The sequence below is a fragment of the Parasteatoda tepidariorum genome, chromosome 5, assembly GCF_982258835.1.
Source record: "Parasteatoda tepidariorum strain Cologne lab strain chromosome 5, Ptep-v5.0, whole genome shotgun sequence".
Taxonomy (NCBI): Eukaryota; Metazoa; Arthropoda; class Arachnida; order Araneae; family Theridiidae; genus Parasteatoda; species Parasteatoda tepidariorum.
The window spans coordinates 68317969-68342004 of record NC_141759.1 but is presented as its reverse complement, the minus strand read 5'-3'; the positions used below and the strand labels follow the sequence as shown (position 1 = coordinate 68342004).

At 30.1% G+C, this 24036-nt stretch overlaps 1 protein-coding gene across 3 annotated transcripts in view; it reads left to right on the top strand.

Moving 5' to 3' along the window:
- LOC107442454 (endothelin-converting enzyme 2) overlaps positions 1–24036 on the top strand; it is a 229558-nt gene that overhangs the window by 172293 nt on the left and 33229 nt on the right. For all 3 annotated transcript variants that reach the window (XR_015433761.1, XM_087164159.1, XM_087164158.1), the window contains exon 8: positions 2120–2233. Coding sequence is in view for 2 of the 3 variants with exons in the window: in XM_087164159.1 (XP_087020285.1) it covers positions 2120–2233 (114 nt within the window). In the remaining variant the exon portion in view is untranslated. The remainder of the gene's footprint in view (positions 1–2119; positions 2234–24036) is intronic.

Genomic DNA, 24036 nt, shown 5'->3' with positions numbered 1-24036 from the left:
ATTGTTTACGGGATATTCATGGATCCATTATAATTTATATATAATAAATAAAAAACAAAGCTGATGAGCAAAAGTTGTACTCATAATGCATGTGATAATTGTTTAACACGTTGAGCGCCACTTCAGCCATCGGTGGCTGACACTGAACTTTCCATTTAGGCCGCGTCAATCACCGGTGGCTAATACTGAAATTACATTTAGGCCGCGTCAACCACCGGTGGCTGACACTGAAATTACACTTAGGCAGCGTCAACCACCAGTGGCTGACACTGAAATTGCATTTAAGCTGCGTCAACCACCGGTGGCTGACACTGAAATTACATTCAAGCCGCGTCAACCACCGGTGGCTGACACTGAAATTACATTTAGGCTGCGTCTGCCACCGCTTGCTGACACCGACCTTTCACATCGGCCGCGAAAACAGCTGGCTGACAGCGTATAACATGATATAGAACTATAAAATTTACACTCTTTTATGGAATTGCAGAAAATTTATTAAAATTTACATAATTATTGTGATTCTTGGTTTGATAAATTCAATTTAGTAGATTTTTACCCACCACTATTTTTAAACAATTCGTAGGCATATATAATTCACCACTTTATTCAGATATGTCATGCTAAACCTTTTATGCAAAATCTATCTATATTTGCAAATTTAGTTTGTAGTTATTTACCGTGTGGCCAGACGAGCAAGCCATGTAAAATTAGTGTAACATTCAATGTGTTAAGGAATATTTACGGATCTGTTATAACTCATATATGAAATATATAAAAACAGATGATGAGCAGTAGTCGTGCACATACTGCATCTGATAATTGTTTATGGGATACGTATGTGTCGGTTACAATTCATATCGGATACCTTGCTCGCTTCGCATTTATTTCTACTTCTTAAGGACAAACATATATTTTTTTTAAAAATTATTCTATTAAAAGATCTCAAATTCGTTTATTTTATTAGCACAGATTTAGTTCCGATTCACTAGTTTAGCTTGGTTACCATTGCAACTTCATCCACAAATATGTTTCGTACATTTTTATTTAATCTTTGGTACCATAAAAACTCATTAAATAGTTTTGAAAAACTCGATGAAAAAAGCGTTATAATAACTAAGTTAGAGTGCGAATGATTAATTCATATTAGAAAAAGAATTTAAAATAGATATTTTGAATTAATTATTTTAATTTAATGCGTAAACTGAAATCACTTTTAAATTAAATTTGTTATAAGAGTGAACAAAATTTATTAAAAAGTAAATAAAACTTAACTGTCGTTGAATAATTGTAAAACGGTAATTTAAACGCGAAACATATCCTTTATCATAAAATGTTGCATTATAAAATCATGCAATTACTTAATAATACAATAATAGAAAATGCTTATAATTTTAACTGATTCAGCGTTACATCCCTTTTAGGAAATGAATTAAAAAATGCCAGGCTTTCAAAGAAGCTCATGCTTTGGGAAATTCGCCAATCGAAATTCGGTACAAACTTACCAGACAACTCAACAATAGTTAGTTTGAATCAAAGTTATTCATAAAATTCTGGTTTAAGATATAATCTCAGGGTATAAAGTGTTCGCTTTAGAATTAGGTGAACCAGGTTTGAATCCCAGCGAAGGCTGGTCGATACGAATTACGCATCCGGCTTGCACCGACCACAATGCTGATGTAAAATATCGTCAGTGGTAGACGGATTATGGGTTAGCTAACGGTGGGAGGTTTCCGTGGTTTTCTTGTCCATGTAACGCAAAAAAGGGTTAGTTACATCAAAAAGTTCTCCACGTAGGAAATTTTCTACCTTTTGATCCAGGAGTTTTTTTGTCTCTGTATCAAAAAAATAGTTCACAAGATTGAGCTCAAAATTACGGAGTTGAACATTATTAGTCGTAAACCCAAAATTCGGTCGACTGTTCAACAACGGCTTTAAAATAAAATAAAGTAATCTTATGCATTAGGAAACATTAAAAGTAAAATTACATGAAAAAATTTGGAAAAAATTTCTTTTGAAAAAACCCGAAAATCGGTTTCTAACTTATATGATTGACAAATACAGAATATGTTTGTAAAATACTTTCTGTTCTCAGCATTTATACATTTTTAAACATTTTTAGATCTCTCACGAGGATCCTTTTGATTCCAAACAATTTGAAGAAAACAATCAAACAGAAGAAGACTTTGTTTTTAATAAAGTCAACATTTCAATGCTTGAAGATATGATTCCTGGGGTAAGTCATATTTTTTTTCTTAAAATAGCTTTTAGTACTGAAACTATGGTAACTCTCTGAAAAGGATGAAATGGATGCCCATTTAGCATAACCGAAAGATGCATATTTGTGAAAAAGTGCGTATGGTAATTTGTACCTTGCCCCAAAACAACGAATTTAACGTCACCTGTGGACTCATCTTACTACTTCTTTTTAAAGTAACGTGCATCTAGTTCTCGGAAAACATACAACATCACCTGTAGTCGCACCTCACTGCTCCTTAACACGTTGCAGTACACTTTTAATTTGACGATCGTTCTCAGAAACACGATGTTTTTCAATTGTTTATGACCTACCATATAAAATTGAGCCTCATTCTAAGCGAAAGTTAACACATTAAATCACAGTTTTTCCATGAAAACCGTCAAAGCCTGTAACTGTCATTTACTCATCATGACATTTTTTTTCTCTTCCCAAAGAAAAATAAATTATTTGACATGCAGTGTGGAATCTTTTTTTGTTCGATGTATTTCTAAATAATTAACAAAAAATTCATTAGTATAGGGTAAACTAACTAGTGAAGGAACACTTAAGCTTCGCTTGCCTTTTAAAAAATCATACTAATTTCAAAATTAGTGATTTTAGTTAAATGACAGTGTCAACATATTTGCTACTAATTGCAAATTATGTAAAAAAACTGTAGAGAACTTAAACAATATTTTTTTAAAGTTTAGGAGGTTCAAATAACAAGTAGTAAGAAGACCAAGTGAATGAACAACTCTTACCAGTGAATGAACACCCAGTAAAGGAACACTTAATTTTGGTTATTTTTTAATGCTTTTTATGAATTTATATGCCATACAAATATCTAAAAACAAGCCTATGCTTGAAATTATAATCTACAAATACTTGGAAAATGTTAACTTTTTTTTGTAATCATGAATTGAAAAGTGAAGTGTCAACATATTAACACATACTGTTCATTCACTGGGAAATCTATCCCCAGTAAAGGAATATGACTGTTCCATCACTGGTTAGAAGTTGTTTTTTGTATTTTTAACATACTTTTGATGCAAAATATCACTAAAGGTACAAGAAAATTAAAGTTTTTCTTTCATTTTCATTAACTTAGAAAAAAACCAGTAAAGGAACATTTGTACCCTCACTGATTTTTCATCGTTTGATGATCCAGTGAATAAACATCCCCTTATCTCAGTACTTGATTGTGCTATGATGCTTAAAAAAAATAAAACGTAACTTCAATACCTATATTTTGAATTCTTTTTTTCACAGTGAGAAAAATAAAACTATTACATGCAATTAATTCCACTTCAAATATATAAATACAAACACTCACCTTATAATTTTTTCAAAGAAACAAGGCGTTGCAGAGATAATAACAAATTTCAGAGACGTCTATGTGACCAGGTAATCCCAAACATAGCTAGATGACTTCCTATTGTTTGGCAATAAGCTATTCTTACCAATGAATCTAAAGAAAAACCTTCATATTCTTATTTTTAATCAATATATATGAAATGTTCCTTCACTGGGTAGTGTTCCTTCCCTGGTTGGTTTACCCTACTTCATTTGAATTGAAACTGAATTGTAACTTTCCTAACCAACCAACCTTGTAATTAAAACTTTCTTAAATTAATCATGGATTTGGATATGTAAATATTTTTTGGTGCTTTAAGACAATAATATAATGTTTATTAAAAAATAAATCTATTGTAAAATTTAAAAACTGAAATAGTTGCTGAAGGAAAAAAAATTAACACTGATTTTATCTTAATAGATTACAACTTCTCAATGATTAACCACTCAACCTTGTAATTAAAACTTTCTTCAATTGATCATGGACTTGGATATGTAAATATTTTTTGGTGCTTTAAAACAATAACATAATGTTTATTAAAAATAAACTTATAGTAAAATTTAAAATAGTTGTTTAAAGAATAAAATTTAACATTGGTTTTATGTTTACAGATTACAACTTGTCAATTATAAATATAGTATAACAACCTGCACTTGACTGGTAATGAATGTCGGGAATTTTTTTGAAAGAACTGGCACGTGTGGCTGGTGATTGTTTTAAAAAAATCATCGTATTATATTATAAACAACTTTACTAGATTAATAGAATACAAATCTCTGAAAGAACCATTTAAAAAATTTATTTTTAAAGGTATGTCTTGATTTACCAAGGTTGAAGGTATGTCTTGATTTACTAAACTACAACCCTCAGCATTACCAATAATGCTACTTTTTAAGTTAATTTTTAAACAAATTCAATTAAATTTTAAAAATATCTAGTTAACTCGAAAAGAATCCATCTACCAGAGCCTTGAGAAGCTAAATTTTATCTACTAAACAATTATTGCGAGTTTTTGCAAATAAGCAGTACCATTCTCAATATGCAATTCGGTTATAGGTATTCTTCAAGAATGTCTTGAAATTAACTTAGGGGAAAACTTTCTATCTCTCACAATTTTCAAAATAATTTATTGATGTTTTCCAACTCATAAATTCTTTTTAAAGCTCTTACGCGCTCACAGAATTCCAAGTTGAAATTATTTCCTTCTTCTAAGATTACAAAAAAAAATCTCAATAATGAAAGATATCTGCCAGAGGAAATGTGCGATGGAAGGCAATAATTTCAAAAACTGATTTTCGCTCGACTTCCCAGGATAACCACTGATGGTGCAATTTAGTAAAATTTAATGTGCCCCGGCATTGTGAAGTTGGAGGCGAGGATTGAAAAATGAGCTTTATGCCATTAATGCGGTAATATTCCTTTTTCCCGAAAGTTAGAGTTATAACAGCTCTTTTACTCCGTGATTTATGCCGCAATTAAAAGAAGCCACTTTCAATTTTACCCTTAAGTGATATGATTTAGAAAATTTCCATTTTTAAGACCTTAATAGATAGTGTTATTCATCTGCCTATTGAATTAGATAAACCAAAAGTTTTAATAGCTTTGCCCATGCCGAGTTATAATAAATTATTCAAAATTAATCAGATTTTAGAAAGATAATTAGATGACTAAATATTTCTGCACTTTGTTAGACACACCAAAGGGGTGTAATAGGGGATTTATTTATTTTTCGTGGTAAGGTGTACAATGATTTTATACCAGCCTTCAAAATTGTCATTTTTAAGACTTTAAATGCTGTTCGTTTCACTATTGAATAAGATAAGTCAAATATTTTAATAGCTTTGTCAATGCTGTAAAATTATTATAAAACATTCCAAATAAGTTAGTACTTACATAAATATTCTTTCAGCATTTTGTTAACTGCAACTAAAGGCAAGAAGAATATGATTTTGTTTATTTTTACAGATAAGAGATGCATCAACATTTCTTATGTAAAAAACTAAACACTTTTCATCGGAAAAAAAACTCGAAAATTTCAAAAAAAATATTAAATATGCATAAACATTGCATTATCTTACATCCACATAATGGAAAAGGTATACAATTAGCATAGTTTTGTTTGCAAGAAAGAAGGGAGCCCGAATCAGTATACTTACTAAAAAGCCAACTTGCTCCGTTTTGTAGAGATTTTTATTTCAGTGGTAGCAAAATTTATGTTTTCATGCATGATTCTTTTTTTAGTGAATTTTATTTTAAAATTTTGAAGTCATTCTTCCCACCACTAAATATAAATATTCCATAAGTTTATACTAAACTCTACTTTCAGAGATGCCTACTACTCCGGTTAAAAAAAAATATTTTTAAAATACGATACAGATCTACGAACTAAAATTTGCAGACTTTCGGTTAATTTTGCTAACTTTTTAAATCGCTCAACGTGGCGTATCATATAAGTTTTCGATTTATTTAGAAGTAATGGTGAGTAAAAAACCGATAAATTGAATTTACCAAACCGAGAATCATACATTAAAAGACTACCACTCGAAAATATTTATCCGCTATCTGGAGCAAGTCGGCACCTCTGTACTTAGTTATAGTTATATGAGGATGAACCTTCTAAAGTGTGTTCAATATTAAAGTTCTGTAGAGCCTTATTAAAAATGCAGAAAACGATAAAGTTAGCATTTCTATACTTATCTAAAGTTTGATACATACTCTTAAAACAGTTATAATTTGACAGAATGGTATACAGTGATTTTATGACAGATAAACTGTAAGCCCTTCAATGAAATTATAGATTTTTACGAACATGAGATTGTTCAAATTTTACGTAAATATACAATTGGTTTTTTTTTAACCCTTTCTACCTATTGCAGTTTCTACCTGTTAAAATACATCTCTTCTTCAGCAAAAATAAACAAATCCGCAACTACTTTGGTGAAATTATCAAAATATTGAAAATATACTCAGTCAACTAATCGTAAAATTAAATTTGAATGTTTTATTGCAATTTTATAGCAAGGCAAAGTTATTACATCTTTTAGTTCATTTTATGCAATAGCCAAATGAACAACATTATCTATTAAGGTCACAATAACTGAAACTTTCTAAATCACATCACCTAAGGGTGAAATTGAATGGATAAAAGAAAATTATTTTAAATTTGTTTTTAAGATAAACTAGTTAACAATCAACTTTAGCCTTGCTTGATTCAATACTATTCTTGATACCATAAAAATTATCAATTTTATTGCCCATAATTTTTTACGATTTTACATTTCTCTAACTAACTGTTATTATTCAACAGTACAAAATGCACTATTTATTAAATTTACCATCGAGCATTTATTACGTTTATGCTCAGTAATGAGAAATGTTGCATTTAAAAAATAAAAATTGCTAACAAATAGTGCTTCATTTAAAGTTTTTTTTAAATAAAATGATAATCATTAGCATTATTGTAAAAAATTCAAAAAGAAGAAGGTAAAAAAAGGCTTTTCGAAATTAAGTTTCCTTTTTAAGAAAAAAATTATCATGTTTAAAGTTAACGACAAATAGATTGTATCTTAAAGTTGAATAGACCCTTAAATTTTTATTACCATAAATAAAAAGAGATTGTTTTATGAAGACACAAAATAAAGTTTACAAAACACTTCAATTTAGGTTCATTTTAAATACTTTGAGTGGAATACTTCAAATTAAAAAGGATAATGAAGAACAAAAGAAAATTTTCTTTTGTAGTTAGAACCAAGATTTTAATAGTTCAATAAAGCTTATAAGTTCAGTTTTCAAAAATGCATAACAGGATGACTCTTCATTAAACGTAATATTCAAAGAATTTACGGATTTTTTTTTCAAAGTAATAGCATTGAAATTTGCTAAGTTACTCCTTTTTCTTATGACTCAAGGGGGAATCGCTTTGTTTGACTGTTTATTGTTATCATAAATTTATTTCTTTAAAAAAATTAAATTCGTAGCAATTTTTTACTTTATTTACTTGAAAAACTAGGATGAGTTTTCGTTTTATTTGCATCATTGTTTTATTCTTTTAAAAGAGAAAAAAGATTACTTAAAGTATAAAATATAATTACTATAATTTTATCTAAGAGGTGGCGCTTCGCCATCCAATGAGGTGAACCGGGTTCGAAATCTAGTGATGGCTAGTCGATGCGAATTCCGCACCCGGCTCCCTCCGACTACAGTGCTGACATAAAATATACTTAGTTGTAGATAGTTCACGTTTTAGAGTCCCCTTGCCGTCAGGCTAACCATGAGAGGTTTTCGCAGTTTTCCTCTCCATTTAACGCAAATAAGGGTTTCTATCAGAAAAGTCCCCCACGAAGGTAAATGTCTCCCAATACTTGATTCAGGAGTCCACTTGTCTTCTAGGTTGGATTCAAAATTTTCAAAGCTACGGTGCTGAACATTAGTAGTCGCAAACCCGAAATTAGATCGACTGTTTAACAAAGATTACAAAATAAAATAAAAAAACTTTCGAAGGACATGTTGTTAACAGGTTAATCGTAACGAAAGCGATACCTAGATTTAAAAAATAATCAACTGTACTTGAATTTTTTTTAAGCTTACTAATTGGGAATGTTAGATGTGAAATAATAGATGAGAAGTAATTTTTATTCGTTAATAACCTATAACAATAACTTTATATCGTATGACAGTTCAAATTGTAAATAGTTTTTTATCTCTCTGGAACTTTTTATAAATTTAAAAATTTCTAAACAAATATTGAATTTTATATCTGACATCTAATCTCTCATTCTCTTATTTTTTTATTACATTTATTCCTCTTTTTTTGTTACTTTTTACACCAAACTTATTAAATGAAGCAAAAAATGTGTCTAAATTGTGTAAAAACACTTAAAATTGCAATAACGTGCAAAATAATTGTAGAGTTCCGAAGAAAAAAATTGCATCAAGTTCAAAATAAAAATGTCCCTTTCAGCACGTTTAATTTCAGTTCTGCAGTTGCATTTTTGGGGCCCACAAACAGCCTACATGTTATTTTTTTACTATAAATTTTTAGTGAATAATTCTTGAACTAATTATTAGATGTTAAATTTTTTCAGTTCTGCTCTTTGCCCAGTAAGGAGAAAAAAACACTCAGAATAACTTTTTAATGATCAGATTTTCACTTACTAGGACTCAATCTTAATGGTTCAAAACCTCAAATATGTTAATTAGTTAGTGCAGATCATATTTTAAGTTACGAAATCATATACAAAAACGTTCTTTCTCTAAATAAGAATACTTTTTTCTTTTTTGACGATTCTGGAATTTTGACTCCCAAAATGTAGAGGGTAGCCACAAATCTCGGAAATACGGTCCCAATAGTTTCGTCAGGGGGGTGGACAAAACACTTCTTTATTTTAATTCAACTTTTTGCGTACTTCACCATATCTCATATGTACTTGACTTTTTTTTTAAACTCGATTGCTCAGAAACTATTCAATCGATTTCATTCAAATTTTATATTTCGTTATATAAAATTACATTCTTTAAAATGATGTGAGAATTTCTAGACCTCAAAGAATTCTAGAATTCAAAGATTTTTCGACTATTATTAAATAAAATAATAAAAAATGAATTAATATTAAAAAAGTGTTGCTTTGAATTATCATTGGGTAAAAGAATTATATTAAGTGTGCTAACATTTTTGAATTTGCCTAAAAAGTGCTCGAGATATGGCGAAATACACACGAAGCAAAATTAAGAACTAAGGGATCCAAAATTTAGACCGTCCCCAAACCAAACCATTAAAACCATATTACTCAGATTGTGGCTACCCCCTTTACTTTAAGAGTCAGAAATCCCGATCTGTCCATTGTTTACTCAGAGAAGATACGTTTTGGTGTCTGATTTCGTAATTTAAAATATCGTCTTCATTAACTATTAGCAAATTTGAGTCCCCTCCCTCGAATCATTAAGATTGAGCAACGAAAAAATTGCTTCCTATTTATTTCTTCTTACTAGGTCATACAATACATATTCTTTAAGTTAATTTTTTTTCAAGTGCAACTTATTATTTTTCAAATCTAGGTAGTCGTCGATTTCGTTACAATTAACATATTAACAAAATGTTCTTACATGAAACTAAAATAATTGCATATTTTGAAAACAAAATTTTCTGTGTTTTATAGAAAATATTGACGTTTTAGAAAACAAAAATAATGATGAATGATAAGCAATAACGAAGGATGGTGAGCGGAACGAGCAGGGGTGAAACATCCCAGTGGAATTTTTAAAGAAAATAAAAAATTCAAACCATTAAGAAAACTTTCCTAAATTATGTTAAAAATAATTAAATAAAACGAGAAATTTATCGTTCAATTAGTAATTCAGTTTATTACCATAGAGGGGCACTGTATGCTTTAGAGCAAAAAGCATTGCCCATAATCTATATTATATAAAACGCTAATACGTATGTATCAATAAAACCGATGATATTTCTTTTCTCGCGTTGGCAGCAGTTTTCATTTTTAATTGATAGGCTTCGGCGTGCAAGAGCACGTATTGAGCATCATGTGGCTAATCTATATTATATAAAACGCTAATACGTTTTAATTGATAGGCTTCGGCTCGCAAGAGCACGTAGTGAGCATCATATGTCTAATCGGGTGAATTCTCACCGAATTATCAAAAAAATTCTCACAAAATTATCTTCATCGAAGCCGATGCTTTACATCCGGCGTTCAGTACTATTTCATATTGTTTTACAACACATGGTTTTAGCCCTCTGGTGGGAAAGACTTTAAAACAAAACTTACAACAGTTACTTTTCTCAACAACTGAAATTTAGAATAGTGTGATTAAGAAAAATATGTGAACTGTTTGCAATTTCAAATTAATAATAAAATGTACAGGTTTAGAATTTTCTACAGTGAAAAGTTTTCGGAACTTCAGTGTTCAAAAAAGTATACAAAAACTAGACGTTAAGAACGTATCCAATGAGCGAGCAAAGCGAGTATCGGATTGCGAAGCAATCCGAAATGAACTGCGAAAGCAGTTCCGGGGGTTGGCGAGAGCCAACGAGCAGGGGGCACAGCCTCCTAATTTAAAAAATAAAATACGTAGCCTACTATGCTCTAGTATTAGAGTGAGAACTCCTCTTGGTGCTTATAATTTATTTTTCAAAATTAATCTAGTTTCCTCTCGGTTCAGACAATAGAAATTTCTAGACTTACGTCACTCCACAAATTTGTCCTATGGAAATCCATCAATGATCAATCAGTTGCAGATGCAACAAATAGGAATACGCCATACGAATCGCCACATAGGAATAGTGAAAACTGAAATTGATTAAATGATAGTGAAACACTGATCTAGTTCAGCCTCTGATTTGGACATCTCTACAGTTTAGAAAGACTTATGGCTATATCACACGAGAGAAAATATGTGCAACTGCAAGTGTAACTGCAAGTGTAAGTGCAACTGTAAGTGAAATTTCTCCAAAAAACGCTCGTGTGATATAGAAATCACGGTTGCACGAAATATCTGCAACCGTTCAGGCAATTTCTTTCATGAACCAATCAGATCGTTTGCTTTTTATGACGTTTCAATTTTATGTGATGACATATACAAATGTAAATAAAAATGGCGGCGACGTTGGTGAAGAGTATGATCGGATGAAATTTTTTTATAGACGAAACGGAACAGTTTTTTAGTTTAATAATAACATTTTCTTTAAAATCAAAACATTAAAAATACTTTCACACGATGAAATAACCATCTCAATGCAGTTGATGTACTACCATAACAGGAACCTGCACATCATTTTAGTATCGGTGAGTATAGTACACTATTTTCTAGATAAATTTTCTTTTAAAATATTTATTTATTTTAAACTAATAAAATTAAAACTTATTATAATTTGTTCCGATCAAAGTTAATTACTTTAAATGAAAATAATTTCTATTTTTATATATGTAAAGATTTATACTGGCGAAAAGCTTTACTTTGAAATATTCGCCAAGCAACTCGCCAAACTTCGTTACATTATTATAACATAAAATATAATAATGATTATATTTCTTTATTTTCAAATTTTAAACTTTATTACTGTTGATTGTAAAAGCATGTGTCCGATTATTTGAAATTTTTTTATTATTATAATTATTTGTGAATTAATTATTTTATTCTTCCCTAAGAATTCTTTTAATTTTTGAAAATCTAAAATGCAAATTTCCAATCTCCTTGTCTGTTTCTATATTCATCCCCTCAATTCTTTTTTTTTTTGTGTGTGTGTGTGATGATTTACTAATGATACTTTACTTTTTATTTATACTTCACATTTATATTTTGGTACTTAGCTTTTCTACAATGACAGTAAGTATGTAAGTGTACCTAACTAATTTTTCAATATACATAAATTTTTAATAGTCTTCGATCATAAATACAATCTATTTTTCTTAAAACAAATTTCAATCCAAACATAAGAACTACAAAACCAAATATACCTGCCATCTTTCATTAGTGTATAGAATAATCTTAGAACTCTAATCAAAATATCTGTCAAACTTAAAATAAGTGTAAAGGGGATACCTAAGGACTTAAATGATCTCAAACTAATGGTATTTAATCTCTCTTATTCTAATAATGTGTTGGTAAAATTTTATCATGAAAGTGATTTCTTTCTTTTATTTCAGATATTTCGGATAATCCTGTAAGGTTTGTCTGGTGAAGAAGGAAAGAGATGCAATACTGTTTTTATGAAAGAAATTAAAAAATAAGAAATGAAAATGAGTAATGTTCTAAATGTTTCACTTGACAATAAATGTTTTGTTTTTTAAATTGATTCTTGTATTATTTAAAATGCAAAACAAAACATGTAAAAGTCTGTAACAAAATAATATGATACATAAAAAGTATGTTCTTAATAAAATATTTTTTTTTTCATAGTTATAAATAAATTTTAATTTATATACTGTATATTACAATAAATTTGTCCTAAAATAAATCCTATAATTTTTAATTAAATTATCTCATATCAATAAAGAATGTTTAAAATTTTACAATAATAAATTGTAAGTATGACATTGAAAATCCTCTTATACTTAAAAAACAATTTTATTAAGAAATTGGAAAAATAATTTTCATAAAAGTGATACTCCTGATATGCAATGTGTAAATGAATAAAATTGAGGATCCCTTAAAAACTAAACTAAACTCAGCGGCACAGCCCACAGAGGGCCAAGGCCTTCTGTGCCCATCTCAGTTTTCTTGACCTTTGGGCTCTGGGATGCAGGAGCATTTGTTCCGGTTAGGTAGTCAGCCATACGTGAAACCCCCAGTGTTTAGCTCCCAAGTATGCTTGGTACTCATTTATCGACCCGCTGAAGGAATGAAAGGCTTAGTCAACCTTGCTCGGCCCGACGATCGAACCAGGGACCTGTGGCACGACAGCGCGAAGAGCTACAGCTCAGCCACCGGGCGTGATGATTCCTTAATGCAATGTAAATTAATTTGATGACATTAAAATTCTGACACATTGTAGTATAGACATTAGTAGTATAGACATTATTTATTATGTATTTTTTAGACTAAATTAAAAAAATAGAATTGATTTGATAGAACTAATAGTTTTGATGTTATAAATATTTTATGAGCAAAAGGAAAGTCAAAAATTGTATATTTCATACATTAAACCCTCATTTCTTCTAAAGAATTATTTCAAAGGACTATGTTTTTTTAATTAAGCTTAAAAAATTAAATTTGAAGAAATGCCTTACTTGTTTAGATAGCAATGTCAGTTGCATAAAATGGTATAAGTCATAAAATTGTCCTTTCTACACATGAAACTTTTATAAATTTTCGAGTAGCTAAACTATTAAATCAGACAGCTTGTTTTTATTCTCATTCGATTTAGCGTATAAATAGATAACGATACCGCACTTGCCTAGCTAGCATGTTAGATAGTAAATATATATAAATAAACTATGCTTTTACAGGGTGCGGAGCCAAATTCAACAAAAAGTAAGCAACTTTTAAGAACATTTTAGGCACTCAAAAAATATTTTTAAGCACTATGTAAATTGACAAAATGCAAAATAAATCTCATACTTCACATGATCATGATAAAATAACTAGAATTCGCAAAGAACTCTTTTCTTGATTATATTAGCCATTAAAAAATGATCAAGAGATTTTTCGGTTCGATTTCAGAGGGTGAAAAATAAAGCCTGAAATTGAGAATATCTTGCAAAATACAGCAGAGTTGCACATAAGAAAGCAAGGATCTCACCGAACCCAGCTCACTAAACGCACATGCGGACTCGCAAGTACTTCACCAAATCTGTAAAATGATTGGTGCTTTCATACGCTATGGACTGACGGTACGCTGAAATTGATCGTGGTTGAATGAATTCTGAAAACGTGAAATAGAAAAATGTGAAAAACACGTTTTTACATAATACGAGGCGAAAATCGACATTCCCTTTCATAAATTTCATTTTCGAAAAGGGAAAATAAAGCACCTTTTAAAAACACCCATTAAGAAAAGCACCTTTAAGGGCCTTTAAAAAATGAACATCGAAAATAAGCACCTTTAAGCACTTTTCGAAAACGCTACGCACCATGTTTTATACCTTAGTCACTCAAATCAAGATAAAAAAAATTATCAAAATTCTAGATAGTATTTAAGTCCATCCCCCTTTCACCCCCTTATCCTTTTAGAGACGCAGCATGTATTTAAGTCCATCTCCCTTTCACCCCCTTATCCTTTCAGGGACGCAGCATGAAATTCAATGATATCTTAATATCATCTCATATTATGAGGTTGAAATCATAATCCTTTTTATACTATGCTACTTCACTATTGGGGAAATAAAAGTTTTTAGAATTTTAATTTGCTGCTGAAAAAAAGACTTAACACAAATACAAATGTAAAAAATTAAATCAAAATCAATCAATATTCTACAGCGTCTGTGATTTCTTTTTCTTCCCTTTACGAACATCGTTCAGAAACTATGATATAATAAAATATGATAAAATGAAATATGAGCCAAAAGTAAAGATAAATAACAAAATATGGTAACCCAATTACATGCAACCGTTCAGGCAATTAAGCAACCCTTTCGGCAACTCCGAACGGAGGAATTGCGCTTAGAGTTTCACTTACACTTGCAGTTACACTTGCAGTTGCTCATGTTTTTCTCTCGTGTGATAGAGGCATTAAAATGCATAAAAGACTTGAAAATACGCATAGTAAAATTTTTTTTAAAAAAACTAAAATTTAAAAAATTTCGGTTCATATAAGCATTTAAAAAAAGTTAAAAACAAAATAACCTAGAATGAGTAGATCGTTATATATTTCTACTTTAAATAAAACAGTATACTTGATGCTACATTTTTAAAAATGAGCAAGGTTCTTTATACGCTATTAGAGCTACGATATTTATGGAAGCAAAAAGGAAACAAAAATTATAAACTAAAGGATATTCTCATGAAGGGTGATTTTGCCGAAAGATTAATCTTTGAAGATGCGACAAATCACCGTTTGGTGTCGGGTAAAATCGTGTATTCATCGAATGAAGGCGAAAACTATCATTGGCCTAAGCTAAAGCACGAAAATCTTGCCCCGTTAATTGATATTGTGAGTCTCAACGAACATCAAAGTGTTTTTATATCCTTGCCAGTAGAGCAAAGTTTAAGTGAAATCATCAACAGTGAACACTTTATTAATAATCCGAACTGTATCGACCGCAAGAAAGCTTATGCTGAAGATATTTTGTGGGGATTAGATTACTTGCACAAAAAACAATTGTGTCTGATGAATCTTAGTGACAAGAATATTTCCATTCAAATGTTGTCAGACAAAGCTGTTATTTTTGATTTCAGTGATTTAAAGTGTGCCGAACTGGTAAAGAAGAACCAAATGTGTCTTAAGGACTACTATCATGCGCCAGAGTTGTATTGTCATGTTTCAGAGAAGTTTGATGCAATATGTGCTGAAATATGGGCTTGTGGCGAAATGTTTTTATCCATGTTTACGAATCATTTAAAGCTAATAAAATCAACTGGGGAAAAAGTGAGTAACGCATTGGAAATGGTTGAGGCCTTAGATGCGAAACTTTTGACTTTAGCGAATCCGTCAGTTTTTATAAGTAAAGCGTTTGTGTTCGATTTCAAAATATTTCTATGTCTGTTTTTGCAAAATGAACCCGTATATAGAATAACAGCACGAAACGCAGCTATTTCTACATTTTTAAACCGCACTAACCAAAGAAAGAATGAAGATGTAAATAGATTGTGGGAGTTATATGATAATCAGGAATTGAAAGAAAGGGAGCTACATCACTCTATCAACGAAAATCAAATGGAGGATAAAATTGTAGGAAAATATGAACAAACATCTTTACAATCAAATTTGGAAAGCCACTACTGGAAAAATAACAACTTAAATCCCATACCTATTGAAAATGACACTAAAGCACCTCTTTGGGACAAAATCAATAATGCTAACTTGGAAGGACTAGTCATTATCAAGGATATCAAAAATAGTCAAGCAAAAGGTTATGATGTGAAAAATGAAATTGCTCATTTCAATTTGCAAAGATGCAAAAGCTTGCAAAATCTTTCGATTTCCCATTTTGCAAGAAGTGCTACTCTCGACAAATTATTTAATGAAATGTCCGGTGATCAAAACTGTAAAAAGCAAGACATGTGTAAAAATGGCAAATCACTGTATCTTACAGCGTGTGAGACGCATATGCTAAACAAAGAAATCCAAACTGATATTTCTGTACAATCATTTGAGAGAATTCAGAGCATTACTATTCTGGAACAGTTTCCTGAGATGATGAAGGAACAAAATGTACAGATGATCCGATTCAAAGTTCAAAAAAGTAGTTCAGATTCTAATTTACACAACCTAAATTTAGGAAAGAATGGTTTTCATTATTCTTTGAATTCACAGACCAATAATGTATCTGAATATCTTCAAAAATTTGGAGAAAACTTTAGCAATGGGCAAACAACGCAAGGCAGTACTGATGCCGAGCAAAACAGTTTTAGTCTTAGCAAAAACTTTTCCTTTAGTTCGGGATCCTTTATCCCGAGTGAAATAAAGGGGAAAGAATGCACTGAAAAAAGTAACAAGACGTTTGAAATGAACAAAAATAACACACTCTCATCTAAAAATCAATATTTTTTGTCACATCAGGAAACCGACAAATCTTTCTTCACTACTTTGCAGTTAAGAAACGCAAAAAAGACTACCTCTATTGAATATCACCAAACTAATAATACCAGTTCACGTTCTGGTGTTCTGATTTCGCCAAGTTTTACTGATTTTAAAAGAATTTCCCAGAACACAAATTATTTGAATGATAATAAGGAGGGTTTAGATGAAGAAAATTGTTCAAAACATAAGATTTATCAAGGAATGAACACAAATATATTTTGTAATCCTATTGATGAAAACAAAACAGCAAATGTAAGTCATATCCAAAGTTATCTAATTGGTGACGGTACGAACAATATAAGTCAATCTGATTCACAATTTCTACCTCATAAACTTGAGTTGAATGAGATCAGTGTAAATACAAAAGCTGAGAGTTTCTTGGAAAATCACGATTCAACTCGCCATTTTGCTGGTGGGGAAATAGTAGAACTGCCTTCAATAAAACCAAAATGCAACAATGCAAGACAAACTACGCTTATCACCAGTCATGCTACCTTCGATAATACAGATTTTTCTTTAGTGCACCAACTTGCTTGTGGAGAAGTAGTAGAACTGCCTTCAGTAAGGCCAAAAAGCAATAATGCAAGAGAAACTGCTCTTAACGCCAGTTGTGACGTTTTCGATAATACAGATTATTCCATAGTGCAAAAGAAATGTTTTGGGAAATGTAAGGATGGAAAAAAGAAGCGCAAGCTTCAGAAAATTTGGCTGCCCTCTTGGTGGCGAAAACGATTTCGTAAAATAAGGAAGAAAAGGCGAAATCTTCAAGAAGAAACTGATTATTTAACAGAGTCTACCAATAAAACTGATTTTTGACTTGAATCGTTTAAAGATTTAGAAAATGAACAAAATTTGTGAAAAAATAACGTGTCTATAGTTATAAAAATACGCGTATCCTTAAAAAGAAGAATGTTATGAGAATAACATTAAAAAAATTCGTTTCCTTATTTGAGTTTTAAAAATAGTATGTGTAACAAGTGCTGATTTGTAAAGTTTTTGGAAATAGCAGCAATGATGTCTTTCTTTATTTCTGATTCTTAACATTATTTACAAATTTTTTAATGAAACTCTTTTTCTACCTTAAGCGTAAATTCTGGCTACTTCATAGCATTGTTCTTCTTGTGAAACAAATTACCTAAAGGCCAGCCACAAATGATGTCGCGCTTGGAGGTGGGTGTTTGTGAAATCGTGACAGTTTCTGACAAAGAGAGCGGGTAATAAGAAATGTGGCATCGAAAATTTTTACTAAAGTAAAAATGGTACCATTCTGTTAAAGGAGGCCGTAAAACATCGCCAAATCACGGTGAGTGAATCCGGAACCACAAAAGCAATCCTTCGCCTTAACGGCCAGTATTGCGAATATTGAGGCCATTTAATCTTAGAAAAACGTTAGTACAAGGTATACTAGGCAGTGGCACTTAACCTTAAAAAAATATCAGTGTAGAGTAAACCGGGCAATGGCAGTTATATCCCTTGATTAATAAGATTATTAAAAATACCAAGCATCGATTATTATTCATAGATTATTATATTCGGTGTTTGATATGGTGAAGCAAAGGTTAACCATTGCCATTAACCTTCTCTAATGGAATAGTATCAAAAAAAAAAAAAACTTGCCATCAACTTAGTAAACAATTTTCGTATTTCCTCAATCTTACTTCATACTAAATGGGTAAATGTATAATCTTTATCAAGCTCACAAATATCATTAAAACTCATACAGAGTGGCCACAAGCGGGAAAATTTTTAAGAGTGGTAGAGAAAGTTTGGAGGAAATGATTGTTAAAAGTCATCAAGATGTCATCTATCAAGATGTTAAAATTGGCTAGTTTAAACTTAAATATAGCATAACAAAGGCGGACCCCTTACATGACCTTATTATAAACTGTGACATAGTTAAAGTTCAATAAACAAAATTTTAAATATTGTGCATAACGCTGTGCACTGTTTGTGAGCTGCAAGAATGTGTTCATAGAAAATGGCGTCACTTGTAACAACCGGGTAGTGGTAAGTGCGACACTTTGAGACAAAGAAAGGGAGGGGTCAAAAATATTAATCCTGACAGGTGCAATGTCCAGTCTGGCAACAGTAAGTCAAAAAATATAATAAACCACTAAAACTATGAAACTATTTGCTTCTAAACGATTGCCGACCCTTTAAGCAAAAAACATTCTTTAAAAACAAAGAACTAAAGTATGTAACTTAACTTAGAAAGCTATGCTTAAGGTCGCACTTGATAACTGTGCTACCTGATTTAAATTCTAAACTTTGAATCAAAACATTGCTAGTCCTATAAAAGTTAAAAGAAAAATGTATCACCATTTATACGTTGAAAAAGAAATGCTTTAAGATTTGATTTTTTGTTTGATATATTTGATTTAAAGTGGTTTTGACCACAGCTGATTATCTAATATATATAATTCTCTTACGTGGCTCCCAAGTTTTGGCTGTATTTCTTTTCCACCGGTGGCAACGTTTGCTTTGTTTTGTTTACGTTACTATTCCTCTTACACGGCGAATCGACCAATGACTGCCGCTGAAAATGTCACATGCCAAATCTAGCTGAGGTGGCTCAACATATAGCGCTTTTAAAAACGGAAACTGAAATAACCAGAGAGCATCATCTGCGGCAATCTCATACTATTAAGTTAGGCAGAAGTGAGTAGTCTTTGTCGATAGATCTCTATTTTAGTATTTTGTCGAAAGCGCTTTTTTTCCCGAATTTATTAGACGATTTTTGATTTATATCACGAATTATGCTATAACACATTTCTAATAGGTTTAACGAATTACATGTCATTTATTTGAATTCAAATTTATTTTAATGACTTAATATTTACTAAAAAGATGTCATTTTTTTTTAAAAAAAAAGTTTGTATATGGATTTGAATGACTGTTTTGAATTCTTAGAATTTTGTGCATTTGCAATGTACCTAAGTTAGTAGCGAGCGAAGCGAGCTTTGTTTGCGAAGCAAACCATATAAAATTGCGTAGCAATTTTCGGGGGTTGGCGAGCGTTACCGAGCAGGGAGCGCAGCCCACTAGTTACATTATATTATATTATATTATATTATATTATATTATATTATATTATATTATATTATATTATATTATATTATATTATATTATATTATATTATATTATATTATATTATATTATATTATATTATATTATATTATCATCAATGGCTCGACAGCCCAGGGTGAGCCTTGGCCTTCGCAAGAAGTTTCTCCAGACTAACCTTTTTTTTGCTAGTGTTTTCCAATTTGTAGTTTTCAAGACCAAAAAATATTTCTCTAGGCCATCTATACATCTCAAATTCGGCCTACCTCCTCTTCATGTGGCAACTGGTCTGGCATTGAAAACTCTTTATGTTGTACGGTCTTCGTCCATTCTGATAACGTGGCCTGCCCATTTTATTCTTTGTCGTTTAATAAAGTTAATGTATTATATTATATTATACTATACTATACTATACTACATTATATTACATTGCATTATATTATATTATATTATATTATATTATATTATATTATATTATATTATATTATATTATATTATATTATATTATATTATATTATGTTATGTTATGTTATGTTATGTTATGTTATGTTATGCTATGCTATGCTATGCTATGCTATGCTATGTTATGTTATGTTATGTTATGTTATGTTATGTTAGGTTAGGTTAGGTTAGGTTAGGTTAGGTTAGGTTAGGTTAGGTTAGGTTAGGTTAGGTTAGGTTAGGTTATGTTATGTTATGTTATGTTATGTTATGTTATGTTATGTTATATTATATTATATTATATTATATTATATTATATTATATTATATTATATTATATTATATTATATTATATTATATTATATTATATTATATTATATTATAAAAAAAGTGATAATCATTATCAAGAGCTGGTGGAAATTGAAATAATCTGCTTACTTTTAAAAATTCTAATTTAATATTACTATTGCAAAATATTTCTTAAAGCGTCAACGTTAGCAAATGTTCAACTTAGATCTTGTTAATGACAGTCGCCTCTCATGGAGCTTCCATAATTCACCAATTCAGCCTGAAGAAACGTGACTAAATAAACTCGTTAAATTTGTCGAAAATTTTAGAGAAGGTAGAAATTATAGAAAATCAATACTTTGAGAACTAACTTTTCAATTGAATTAGAGAAGAGACAAATGTTTAAAATTGATATGGATTGTTATAATTGTGCAGTCAATATTAATCGTTTCATTTTTCAATGCGAGCTTCCTAATTAAAAAATAAATTGTAAGATTTACAAATTATTATATTATTTTAAAAAACGCAATTTTATAGGGAAAAATACAAAATTAGAACACATATGGTCTAACAATTTTTGAATTATCAAATTTCAAAAAAGTCGTATAGTTAAGATTTGATCACACAATAACAATTCAAGTATTTCGCTCAAATTTTATATTTTGCCAAGCAAAATTGCATTCTTAAGTTAAAATTTATCTAACTTACAATGAACATTTTTTGACCCTCATTAAATTAAATTATAAATAACTATTAAGGAATTTTGATTCAAATTGTCTTTGGATAAATGAATTTTATAATTTTGTGCAGAAATTTTTCTATTTTTTTGCTTAAAAAATTTTTGAATTGAAATTATCATTATGGGGCTCAGATTTTTGACTAGCGGGATTATGTTTCCCAGATTGTTTAAATCGAAGCTTAAAGAAACATTTAATTTGACTAAAGTATGTAAAACCACACAAACAAGAAACTTTTTAAGTAACCCAACTATTTATGTTAGCAATAGCGTCTTTAAGGTTAGAGGGGAAAATGTTAATAGAAAAAAAATTGCATTATTTTTTCTGTTAACATTTTTCAAGATTATTCTATACTACATTGCACAGTGCTATTCTTTCCTCTGGATAACTACACTTAAGAAAAATTTAAAAACTCATCGAGGGAACAAAACCTTTTTTTTTCAAACAAAATTATTTGTAAATATGTATGTGTGTTAGAACTAACTGAATTTCCAAAATTGACGTGAAATTAAAGCTTATAAAAATTACAATAACCTCATAAAGAACTTGTCACAACTTTTAGAATTAGTAGATTTAGAAGAGCTTAGTGGATGCAGCAGGTAAATGACATTTTCAGGAGTATTAATCAACCAAGTAAAATAACATAAATTGGCCTCATAAATAAGACTATGTTTAATGTCACAGATTTTATTTTTGGCAAAAACTAATCTACATTAGTTTCGAGTGCGTGATTATTATTTCAAATTAGGCAATAGTAAATAAAATAGGACAAAAAATTATTATATCCGTTTTTTCATATTAAAATAATTCGGATACCACTTTTTTCCCCTTACCTTGAATATAGCCACTCTGAAAATGTCACTTTCTTGGTTCATCCTCTAAGCTCTTCTTACATTAGTTATGCTTATGATGTAACATATTTAAGAAAAATCAGCTTAAAATTGAAAAAAATTTCAAATCGGTAGGGGAGATTGGGGTCAATTGTAAAATTTTTTACTTAACCATTTTTAACTAACAAAAAATCCAATATATTATTAGTATTAATTGACAGAGGAGTAAAGTAGACTATCCTCTACTAGAAAAAAAATAAATACCTGATTTTAAATATTATTATATTAGTTATTAACAATTTTTGACAGTCGTGCTGTTGTTACAATTGTCCCCACTTACGGGGTCAATTGTAACAGTTCATAAATTCAACTAAAACATAGTTAATTATACATATTATCATAGTTGTGATATATTTTTTATTGATCAAAATAGTAGTGATATTTTAGGAGTAAAAATAATAATGAGCAGAAATCTAAAGGGTTAAACTTTTAACTTTAAGGGGTTAAAAATTTTAATTTATGCTGTGAAAGGTGACAAATAAAATAATGCACATGCAACATAATATAAATGATATAGGAAACTATTGGTGGTTCTTAAAGAGTTAAGTAATGGTTTGTAAACATAAGATTATTTATTTTCAGCTGTTACAATCGTCCCTTTACTTATTGTTACAATTGTCCCCAAGACGCCACTTCAGCTTCATTTGTTAAAAACAATGCTAGTTAATTAGCAAAACTAATCTTTTATTTTATTGAAATGTTAATTAAAGTGTCCACTTACATATTCGGTTACTAATTTTTATTTGTTTAAACAAAATTACTTTGTTACAATATAATATTCTAATACCAAAAAAAGTACTTGCGTGGCGTGAAAATATATTTTGTGATGTAACTCTTTCAAAAGTACATAAAAATGGTTGCCATCAGGGGTGTACATGTAGATTTATTAAATACACCTTGTGCGTCACCTAGGAACCAAATCTAGAACCCGACACTCGAAATTTTTGCTCTGTTACAATCGTACCCTGTTACAATTGACCCCACTCTCCCCTACTATGTAAAAAAGCCGTTTTGAAAATAAAAAGTCATTTAAAATTATCAATTACTTATTTCCTCAGTTTGCACATCAATAGCAAACACACAGCTTTTCAATGAAAATTTTTTAAATATATATACTTTTGAAATATGAATAAAAAAATAGTTTTTGAAAATTCTACAATCGTGATTCCCTTTCATAAAGGAATATAATACACTAACACATTCAGCTGCTTCACGCACAATCATTAGACGCTCATTTGGTCAAATTTCCAGTCTTGCCAGATTTCACAATCATTTGCATTCTATGATATATTAGTAAATGCATAATAACGTTGAGCTACTTCATATTCGCAATCCAAGATAGATTTCGATAGCCTAACTATTTACTCGATAACAGCGCAAGTACCAAATGAGGTGAACAATCCCTAATTGCAGAAATATTGATGTAACTGAATAATTTTCTAATCACGTAACAGTTGCGCACGAACTAACCGTAACAGGTAATTAACAACAATAACAACAATTATGGAAAGTGTGAAAAGTTTTAAATCATATGAGTGTTTGTACCAAACTATGTTACTTCATTTATCTTGTTTGGTATTGTTATCATATTGCATGCAGATGAGGTTGTTAAGCACCGATGTGATGAACAACTCAAGATTTCAAAGTAATATTTGAGATTGAAGATATTTGAATTCACTTAAGAAGAATGAATAATACTGGGGGGTGATTTTTTTTCTGTTGCATGAGATTTTTAGAACAGATCCTAATTACTTTCGCATCTCTTATTTTAAATCTTTAATCGTTTTCTCTCTTTCAGTACTACAGTTATTTTTAAACTGACATTTTTAGTCT